At 36.4% G+C, this 11,344-nt stretch overlaps 2 protein-coding genes across 2 annotated transcripts; both read left to right on the forward strand.

Moving 5' to 3' along the window:
* Window positions 1–729: 729 nt before the first annotated feature.
* Window positions 730–2,188, forward strand: BKA55DRAFT_687718 (uncharacterized protein; the record flags this gene model as incomplete). The annotated part of the gene is made up of 3 exons (XM_046199109.1): window positions 730–1,068; window positions 1,120–1,251; window positions 1,307–2,188. The coding sequence occupies 3 exons, from the start codon at window positions 730–732 to the stop codon at window positions 2,186–2,188; spliced, it is 1,353 nt and encodes a 450-aa protein (XP_046052127.1).
* Window positions 2,189–8,473: 6,285 nt separating this feature from the next.
* On the forward strand, window positions 8,474–10,514 carry BKA55DRAFT_673715 (major facilitator superfamily domain-containing protein; the record flags this gene model as incomplete). The annotated part of the gene is made up of 5 exons (XM_046198039.1): window positions 8,474–8,907; window positions 9,031–9,487; window positions 9,587–10,138; window positions 10,199–10,412; window positions 10,510–10,514. The coding sequence occupies exons 1-5, from the start codon at window positions 8,732–8,734 to the stop codon at window positions 10,512–10,514; spliced, it is 1,404 nt and encodes a 467-aa protein (XP_046052128.1). The 5' UTR covers window positions 8,474–8,731.
* Between the last annotated feature and the right edge of the window lie 830 nt (window positions 10,515–11,344).

Here is an 11,344-nt window from a genome sequence, read left to right on the forward strand (position 1 = left end):
AATCGTAGAGCATCGCAACCACGGTGACAATGAAGCCTTTGAAGCTCTATAAACCTAGTCATGCCTGAATCTCGCTGATTGTATCTAGAAATGGATTCCTCCTCTCCACTCTTCCCAACAGTGTCCATCTAGGGATCGGATCTCACTCAGTCAGCCCTGCGCCCGTTGACATTCTCCACTCCCAGAACTGCCGCAGTCGACCATCCATGGTTGCGTAATAAGATTGGTCAGCACTAAGCTTCAGCTAGGTCAGCACTAATGCCGGCGCCACCCTAGCTCTTATCCGCGGCTAAGCCCTACCGATACATGGCCCAAGTTATATAAGTGGGTGTCAACCCAAAAGGAATCATTGCGCGAGCAGCCGAGGAACTCTCTAGTACCGCCAACTCAACACCTGCGAGGAGTTCCAATTGAAACCCAGCATGGTGGGTGTTCCAGGCCGTAGCAAAGGCTGCAATACCTGCAGAAAGCGCCGAGTAAAATGTGGTAAGATCTGCTCCGTTGCTCCATATCACGATCAATCGCGCCCGATTGGCGATCCTGATTGCTTGGGTGCTCCTAGATGAAACCAAACCTGTCTGTCTTCGCTGCACGAAAGGGGGCTTTGAATGCTTGGGGTTCATCAGGGAGCGACTTTGGCATCATACTTCGACAACCCCCTTTCCTCGAGACGAAGTGTCCCTCCAACAAAATGCCTCGCACTCCGGCCACAAAGCTACGCCCACAACCATGAGCCGAGTAGCCTCCCCGCCTCCTGAGATGAGTCTGATTGCATTCCAAGGAGACTTTTGCTTCGCCTTCATGTTCTCCAACTTTGTCTGGCGAAGCTACGGAACCCCCTGGCTTGATCAGGCGGCTGCAGGGAAGCTTGGAAGCCTCTCCCTGGATGCCACCAAGGCGCTTTCTGAGGCCAACTTTGGGAGATCTAACCATAAGCCAGATATTGAACTCAATGGCGTTGTGCAGTATGGAAAGTGCTTGAAGACATTGGCTGGTGTACTGGGAAGCGGTGCTGTTCAGGGCCGGCAAGATTTGCTGGTGCCCATTCTTGTGCTACTGATGCATGCTGTAGGGACCGAAAGTTGAGGTTGAATAGTACATGATGCTGACTTTACGCAGGCATCCTACGCTGACCAAACTGGTGCCGTGTCCCATCTCCGAGGGCTCGCGAGGCTGCTGCACCTCTGTGGGCCAGAGGCTTTTCAGGAGCAGCCTTTTCTCAATGCGTTCGAGGCAGCAAGGGCGACTTTGGTAAGATTAAACAAGCTCCTCAAGTGAAGACTATGATATTAAATTAGACTTCCAGCTTGTTGCGGGCCTATACGGCAAACAGCGCCTCTTTTTCGAAGAGGAGCGCTGGCGCATTGTGCCATATGAGCGTAACAAAGGATTCAAGACGCCACAGAGCCAGCTCTTGGACATCTTGGTGGTTGAGCCGGGGATTCTGCAGGACCACGAAACAATACAGTCGATGGATGAGGATGGGCCAAACTCAAGAGTAGAGTTGTTGGAAAGAGTTGAGAGGCAGCTTGTGGCCCTCTACCGTTGGCGATGGCAATGGCAAGCCCGCTCTGGCAACCATGTTGAATCCGACGCCTGCAACACGCCCCAACTTAACGGTCGAGCAGCCGAGGCTCTGGGTTCTATCGGTACTTCCAGGCAGTCGGGGCGACTGAGGTTAGCCAAGTTCGCACTTGCGACAGAGCTCATGCTCTACAATGCTACTCTGATGTGGCTTATCGCGCTTCACTGGAAGATCGACCCAGTCATCGCAAGCGCGCGCATCGAAGCGTGTGCTGATGCTGCCATGCCCGATGAACCGGCCACTAAGTATCTATCGTTTGAACCCCTTCGACGACCCGGCGGTGCTGTCACGGTACGAGATCCTGCCATGGAGATTTGTCGAGTTTTCGAATGGGTAACTCGTCATCATTGCCGAAGCAAGGAACCCTCGTTTTTGTACCTGTTCCCCATCGGGGTGGCAATGAGTGTCCTAGAGACGGAGCCCGAAACAAAAGCCTGGGCGACGAGTCTACTGAATATAAGCCCCATCACCGCCAACTATGCGCGTGGACAGAATGCTGCTGGGTTTGGCTTCTATGTTACTCCTGAGGCACTTCATCCGGAGAAGGTCGTGGCGAAGGAGCAGCTGTTTTCGGCCAAGGACATGCAGCAACTGGCGGTTTAGTTCAGATGAAGCAGGGGAGCTTTCGATTATCATTATCGTTGGTATCTCCATACATATATTTTTTATTCTTGATATTTTGAAAGCCCTCCATTATTAGAATTTGGGTTTGAGTGTGCCAGAATCCATCAATTCCCGCATCCAAGGAAACTGTCAATAGTCCCCGCCGTCCATCACTTACGGCCACTGCTTCACGTTCCGGACAACGAGCCCAACTCCGTCTGCCTCGAGACGTCCATCCCTCATGCCCAGGCCATCGGCCAAGGATGCAGCTATGTGTTATCGGCAGGCCCGAAACCAATTGTTGTGGCCAGTTTCAGGATAAGCATGACGAAAAAAGCGATTAAGAAGACGACAACCATGGTCACCGCAGCGATGGCATTGCCCGAGGTCCAAGAGTACCAAGGCCTGAAGTTGAACGGCGATCAGTAGGCCTAGCCAATCAAGGGTGTAAGTATGGACAGGGTTAGCGGGATTATAAATATATATATTAAATTCAAATATTGACTAGAAAATAAAAAACAAAAATACGCAAAAAGTTAACTATAATAAATAAGCATATAAAAATATATAAAGTAGTAGTGTTAAATATAATAAGTTAATTAATAAGTATTAATTATATTTTAATTTTAATTTATATTTTATATTCTCTTTTTTTATTATATTTTATAATTAATTTAATATAAGGCTGTAATAGTTATAGTTTCCTATAAGATAAATATGTCTATATTAGGTTTATATTAGTAAATAATATAAGGCATAATATTAAGTAATATAGAGTATTATATCTCTTAATAATTAATAATATAGTTTATACTTATTAAGGTAAAGAAGTCTTATTAATAGCTAGTAAGCTAGAATTTATAAAAGTACTAATAAATATATTTTATATATTAAAGTAATTATATAAAAAATAATAAGTCTTAAGAATAAGTTATTCCTAAAGTGCTATATTCCTAAGTTATTATATTTTAATATTTATTATTTTAGTATAATAAGAATAGTATTTAGTTAATATAGCATAGCTAGGTCTTGCTAAGGCTAGCGCCTTATATGGTTTTATAGGGTATACGTGACGTAACTGCTATACTTGTAACAAAGCCTACTTAAGTATTAAAGACAGAAATAGGACTTATTTCTGCTCCTCGGCTAATTATAGTTATTTATTTTTAATAAGAATATACTAAGCTTCTAGGAGGAAATTAGTACTTAAAATTTTAATACTATAATTAAGATTTCTTATCTTATATAACCTTTTTAAGAGATTTAGCTATTAAAAAGTATAAAAAAAGAATTTAATAATTAAATTTAATTATAATAATTTACTTATATAAATTAATATAGTTTTTAAAGAGTATAATAATACCTTAATCTAGCTAATATAAATAAACTAAATTATATTTTTATAAGGCTTATATAACTAGACCATAATAATAAGGCAATTTATGTCCTTTAATTATCAGGCAATTATTATAACCCCTGTAGTTATGTTATACAAACCCTATTATTTTATTTTTATCCTACTACCTAGGTTAAGACTAATAATTATAAGAATAATAGCATTCTAGGAATATATTACTATAGGACTAATAATAGTCTTATGTCTTATTACTATATGACCTAGTTTTTAATATATAAACTATATTTATAAGTACTTTTATAAAACTTAGCTTATTAGTTATTAATAAGACTTTTATATATTAATAAGCCTAATATATATTACTTAATTATTAAGAGATATAATACTTTATTAATACTTAATATAATGCCTTATAACTTTATAAATAAAAGCCTAATATAAATTAGTTAATTTATTTATAACTTACCTTATTATATATTAATAAGTATTATTTAAAATATATTATTTTTATATTAAGTAATAGTAAATATTAAAATATCTAGTAAAACTAGCTTAATACCTTTTTTTATTAAGGTACTATTTAATGTAGCTAAGATAATAACTAAAATATAATAATTATATATATATAAAAAATCTTTCTCCCTTACTTTTAATCTTATAACAGGCTATTTAGCTTTTTAAGTTTTTTATTAATACCTTAAATATAGAGACCTCTATAATAGTATGTTATAATATAAGTTAGATTTAAATAAATATAATTACTGCCTTAACTAAGTAATATAAATACTAGTTACTTCTTAGTAGCTAAATTAACCTTCTTCCTTTAACCTACCTAAAGGACTACTTCTTAATTAACCTCTGTAATATAATTGTGCCTAATTTATTTATTATACTTTTAAATTATATTACCTAACTTAGCTTTTTGTATTAATTATACTTATTAATAATAATTATAACTATTATTATAATACTTTATAATAACCTATAGCCTAATTAAGGATATTATATAATTAATTATAATCTTATTAATATAATTAAATTAGCCTTAAAGTAAGCTATAAGTAGAAATTATAATATATTATATATCATAGCTATAGCTATTAAAAAGAACTTCTTATTAAAAGAGAAATTTAACTTAATTAAAATAACTATTTTTAATTAATATTTAATTTAATTAATTAGTTATATAAATTTAGGTTATTTAAGAGATATAATGTTTTTAAGCTAGATTAATTAAGAGCTATTTGGATTAAAAAAGTTGAAAAAAGCCTTAAAATATAACTAGCCTTTAAAGGCAAAAGAAATAGCTTTTTTAATTATCTTTATAAGTAACTTAGCCTAGCATAAAGAGTGGCTTATTAATATAATTATAGAGGTAGAATAGGTACTTTATATCAATCTTTTTATATATAAATAAGGATAAGGAGCCTACTTATAGAGTTTTAAGATAAATGCAGGGTAAAGGCAAGGTTTAGGAATTTTATTAAAATTAAAACTAAAGGAAGTATATTAAATCTATTTATATAAGTGTATTAGTAAAAGGTTAAATTTACTTAAAGTTATAACTTAATTAATTAAATATATATAATAAGGTATATAACTAATTAACCTTATATATAAGATTAAATAAAATAAAATTAGTAAAAAAGTAATAGTTTAACTTAAGGAAAAATATATTATATTCTTAATATAACAAATAAAAAATAAATTAATAAACTAAAAATTATATAAATTAAATAAAATAAAATTTATAACTTTTTACTATAATAAGTATTATTACTAAGTATTTAAATTTATTTAAACTAAAAAATAATAATTAGTAATATAAATAATAATATAAAAAATAGGCTAAGAAAAATACAGGGATATATACCTCTTAGTAAAATAATAGCTAGAAATAAAATAATACTAATTAAAGATAAAGGTAATAATATAATATATCTTATAAAATTAAAGTAAGACTTATAATCCTTAGAGCGACTTAATAAGGAAAAAGGAAGCCTTAACATATATCTAGGGTTAAATATTATAAGTATAATAAATATAAATATATTATACATAATTATTTAAAGCCTAGCAGGCCTAAAGACTTTAAGTAAGGTAAATAAATACTTAACTTAAGTTAACTACTAAAAATATATAAGAATAATTATAATACTACTAGTTTAAAACCTATTAAAGAACTTAAGAAATAGAATTTATATATAAATAATTTAATTAGGGAACTATAAGACCTATTTTTTACTTATAAAGAAGTTAATATATAAAAACTATTAACTAGGAATAAAGGGTTTAAAAACTAAATGTAAAAAAGAATATATTAAAAATATATTAAAAAGTACTAAATATTAAAAATATTAAAAACCTATTATAAAAATAAGAAAGGAATACTTTATAATAACCTAAAATATTATATAAAAGTTAATATATAATAATAAGATCTGTAGTTTAAACTACTGCTTTTTTATTAATTTAACTTTATTTATTCTTATATAAAGGTTAATTAATTAAAGTAGATTTAACTTTTACTAACTAACTTATATAAAGTAAACTTAATATAATTCCTTTAATTCTAACTTTAATAAAATTTTTATAAAACCCTGCCTTTACCCTATATTTATCCTAGAACTCTATATATAAATTCCCCTTATACTCTTATAGTTTAAGACTATAACTAGCCTAGTTTATATATTATTTATATATAATAAAGAGGATATAAAGTACCTATTTTACTTTTTTAATTATATTAATAAGCTACTTTTTATACTAAGCTAAGCCTATAAAGGCAATAAGAAAAGCTATTATTTTTAATATTAAAGGCTAGTTATACTTTAAAGCTTTATTTAACTTTTTTATTTTAAATATCTTTATTATACTAATTAAAAGTTAAAGCCCTTATATACCTTGTATTTTTATAGAAATAATAAGTAAGTTTAGGCTGTAATTAAGGCAGCTAACTATAATAATTTAACTTAATAAAGCTTTACTAGCTATTGCAACGGTTATGGCAAGCATTCCAGGGTAAGAGGTCTAAGCTAGTTAGTGGGGTCAGTGTAACGGCTGCACCTAACCACTACGCCACAGGGCAAAAGATCGGGCTATAACTGCTATTGTAGCAATTACAGTGGTGCATTCAGCTGCTTATAGAGCCTTATAGCGCTGTTACGGGCACGAATCGTAACAGTCAGGTAGATGTCTGTGGTGACAGACATAAAGGGACGGATTCCCCGGAGGACTTCAGCAGACATGCTTTTGCATGCTTTTTATATTTTTTTTCCTTTCTGTGCTTTTCTTATATATAATTTTACACTCTTTTCCTTCATATCTGATATCATAGAACGGATCGTTTGATTCTCTATCTTATGATGAAGACCCTGTCTTAATTGAACCTAACTGGCAGTCTACACTTAGCTTGCAGTTGAGAAGTGTTGGAAAATATCGTCTTATACAGTCCTTTCTTTGTTGTTGATATAAACCTAGTATAGATTAGTTTACCTATTTAGAAACTTAAGTATTATAAATATGCCTTATTTATATAACCTTTAATATATTAACTTTTATTACTAATTTATTAAAGTTTTCTTTATAGCCTTTAATTAACTTATTAGTAAATTATAAATTATAAAAGATTTAATAAGTTAATTTAAGTTATAGTATTTCTAATAGAATTAGTTTTCTTCTTAGTAAGGGACTTTTCTAGGGCTTTTAATTCCTTCTTTTCTTATAAAATAATTATATAACTGCTAAAAAGATATAAAAGGCAGAGGCTATATAAGTAAAATTGTAATAACTAAGAAAAACTAGCTAAAATATAATATTATTTTTAAATTACTTATATTTTTAATCAATTAATAATAATAATATATATACTATATATTACTTAAAGTTTATTATAGCTATTTTTATTTATAAAATAAAAGCTAATAACTTATAAATATAAGTTTTAATTCTATTAAAAGCTCTTTTTTTAATGTTATAAAAATACTTAATAAAACCAAACTATAATAATTATAAATCTAAAATACTAATAAATATAAAATAGCACTTATAGGAGTACTAGTAGCTAACTTCCTTATTTATAGAGAAAAGCCCATTAGATACGCCCTATAAGATCTAAACTCTTAGGTCATCCTAGGCGCAGGTAAACGGCTTATATATAATAAGCTGGCGAACGAAGAGAGAGACAGCATCGGGACCTATAGCGGCAACCCGACCAACAACGCGGGCGCCAGGAATGGATTTGTTGGGTAGAGTAAACTCTTCCTCGCCGCTCAAAATTCGAGGCATAATGGCATCAATGGACGACGCGAGGACCTTGACAACAACGACACTGCCCGGGGAGAGGTTGAGGGGTAAGGCCAACCTGCACGGAGACGGGTTTCCAATTTCTTCGAGCACAACGGCTTTCATTGTTGTCTGTAGAGGATGATTTTCCATTGTCATCAGATATATATAGAAGAAGTAGGGAAAAAATTGCTCCTTGCGAGTTAATATTAGTGAGATAGGTACTATCAATTAAGGACCCAGGGAGAAGGTACTTATAAACATTTAGTTACCCTCAGCTAATTTATATAATGGGATAGCTATTATTATATCCCAGCTTGAAGTATTTTATTATCCTGGGCGGTATTAGAGGGTACTTTACACCCTGGCAATTAACCCTAATAACTAGTAGGGCAATTCTGCTAATAAAGCGGAAGTTAGATCAACAGGTTGTGTCTCAAGGAATACGGAGATAAAGGATAAGGTTCCCGATAATCCCCTCTTCGTCTAGGGCCGAAGTCCCACATGGCCTCCAAGGCCGAGACTAAACATAATTAACGGTTTTTAACGCCGAATCGGCACCGGTGAGAGTAGGGATGTATTAGTGGTTAAAAAATCCTTATATCTGCTCACCACTCTATTTAAAAGACCCCAAATAGCTAAATAACAAACCAAAGCATACTTTCACATAAGAACAGCGCAGCTTTATAGATGCCCCTACTGCCCTCTTTAGGTGCTTGTCCTTTCTTCCCCTCCATTCCGGTATCAGATACCCCGACATCGCTAAACGCCACCGAACAGTCGTGCCCCGAACGCCGCGCCGCGCCTTTCTGGATCCAAGTTGAATAAAAACTCCGAATTTATTCCAGAACCACACCGGCCCAAAAGAACAGTTCCCAAACTCTCGGGCGGAGAACACGAGAATGACGACAGGACCACGCATGTCCTCGAACGCTGAGCATGAAATTTCCCAGGTGGACGATCATGTAGACGAAAATGGAGGCTGGGACGGCCCCGACGACCCAGACAACCCAGCAAATTGGCCTCGACATAAGCGCAATTGGAATATCGTCTTGGTTGCTGTGGTTCAGCTCTTGTCGTAAGTCGAATAGAGATTTCCATATATATACTGTCTCTCCTCCTGAAGACTGCACTTCCTTGGTGGCCATGGATAGCAAGCTCGGCTGGGAACTGATCGAAAAGATGCTCACATCGTCTATAGCAATCTTGGTTCTACCATGTTTGCCCCAGGTGCAGCCAAACTGATGAAGGATTTCGATTCGGCTTCACATACGGTCACTAGCTTGTCTGTTTCTATATACGTCCTTGGCTATGCTCTTGGACCCCTACTATTCGCCCCTCTTTCTGAAGTATTTGGAAGACTACCGATCTATATTGTCACTAATGTGATGTTTCTTGCCTTTGTACTCGCTTGCGGCTTCGCCACCAACCTATCAATGTTTATTGTATTTCGTTTCATAAATGGCGCTGTCGGATCCGCCTCTCAGGCGCTAAGCGGAGGCACCTTAGCTGACCTCGTCCCAAGGGAGGAACGAGGAAAGTGGATGGGATTGATTGTTCTTGGCCCAATCATGGGACCGACTATTGGTCCCATCGCCGGAGGCTTCGTTAGCCAGTACATTGGATGGAGATGGGTCTTCTATACCCTTTCTATCACGGTGAGTCTATATTTACCAGTTACACATCTTCTCTTCTCTTCCCCCATACCCAATCCCAACCCTAATCCTTGATTTTAGTCAGCTAATATCATCACGCAGTGGGGAGTCATCCTCGTTCCAGCCCTCATTTTTATGCGGGAAACATATTCACCAGTCATTCTACGCCGCAAGTTTGGCCGCAAAGATGAAGGCAGTGCTTTTCAGGGCGAGCCTATTCTTACTAGACTTCGCAAGAGCATCGGGATGCCTTTGAAACTTCTTTTCTTTTCGCCTATCGTGTTCTTTCTTTCCCTATATGTCGCATTCAGCTTTGGTCTGATGTATCTCCTCTTTACAACCTTTAGCACTGTTTTTCGTGACCAGTATGGCTTTTCGGTTGGGATTTCTGGCCTCTCATATATTGGGCTCGGTGTCGGTATGTTGGGTGGTGTCATAGTCCAAGGAAGGCTCAGCGACCGAATCATGAAATCCCGTGAGGCGGCGAGAGGGGGCGAACGAAGACCGGAAGACCGCTTGGTCATGATGGCTTATATGGCGCCAAGTCTGCCGATAGGGCTCTTCTGGTATGGCTGGGCGACCGAGAAACAAGTTCACTGGATTGTGCCTATCCTCGGAACTGTTTTTGTGGGTGTCGGATTCATCTGCATTCTGGTATGCCCCCTCTCGATTCAGTAGCCTTTGACGCTCTTATACTAATATGTCACTTTACAGATGTCTGTCATGATGTATCTTGTTGACGCCTTTGATGTCAAATACACTGCGTCAGCCCTGGCGGCAAATACCCTTCTGCGCTCGCTGGGAGGAGCGTTCCTCCCACTTGCGGGACCTAAAATGTACAGTAAACTGGGCCTTGGTTGGGGTAATTCATTACTTGGCTTTTTAGCAGTAGCTTTTATTCCTTTGCCTTGGATCTTTCTTTACTATGGTAAGCAGATAAGGCTTAGTGGTCGAAAGTTTATATAAACCTATAAATAAGGTATATTAAAGAAGGTTAAAAAGGAAATAGTATTAAAATATCTTAGAATAATATATAATATATAATGGTTTAAGAGGGTATAAAAAATTAAATATTAGTTTTAAAAGTTTTTATTATTTACCAGCGCTGCCCCTGATCATGGCGATTCTATCTGGGTCGCCATCAAAATGGGCAATGTATTTGTGGACCCAACCCAATGCCGCCCGTTGGTCTAGTATACCGGCGTTGAAAGATTCATCTCAGGCTACTTCGTCCCCTGCTAGGAAACCAAATGGGCCGAGGTGGTACTAGAGAGACACGTAGATCAGCGTCCCATTGCAGCGTGCGACGATGGAGTCTCCTGGATATGACCAGGCGCTCCCACTCACAAACCCTGCAATGTTGATTAGCGTTTCGTTCCGGCCTAGTCTTCCGCCTGAAGTATTTCCATAGGGTTCGGTGTCAATCTGAGAGCTGAGCGTTAACATACCGCCACCGTGTATCTGCACCATGACGGGCAATTTTTTAGCAACCGGTCTCATAGGCACCAGAACATCCAGCAAAAGACAGTCTTCTTCTCCACCCGGGAAGTTAAGTTGCCACAGGTGGGGCTCCAAGGTGGCATGCTCTGGATACAAGACGGACCTCAGACTGTAGCCTTAAGGAGAGTGCCCTGAGTCTCAGTGGGATCCTTGTCTATGGGTACTGGCGCCCTCCACCAAAGGTCTTGGACTGGTGGTTTAGCGTATTTGATGCCGTAGAAAGGTTTATCCTATATATGAATGAATATTAATCGATGTTGGTCAGAAGCCTAATATAGAAAGAGGTGGATTGCGCACCCAGATGTGGTCTTTCGCTGCCTACGATATCCCACGTAACCGAGATCAATTTCAATCGGGTTC

This window comes from Fusarium redolens, assembly GCF_020744475.1.
Source record: "Fusarium redolens strain MPI-CAGE-AT-0023 chromosome Unknown BKA55scaffold_5, whole genome shotgun sequence".
Classification (NCBI taxonomy): Eukaryota; Fungi; Ascomycota; class Sordariomycetes; order Hypocreales; family Nectriaceae; genus Fusarium; species Fusarium redolens.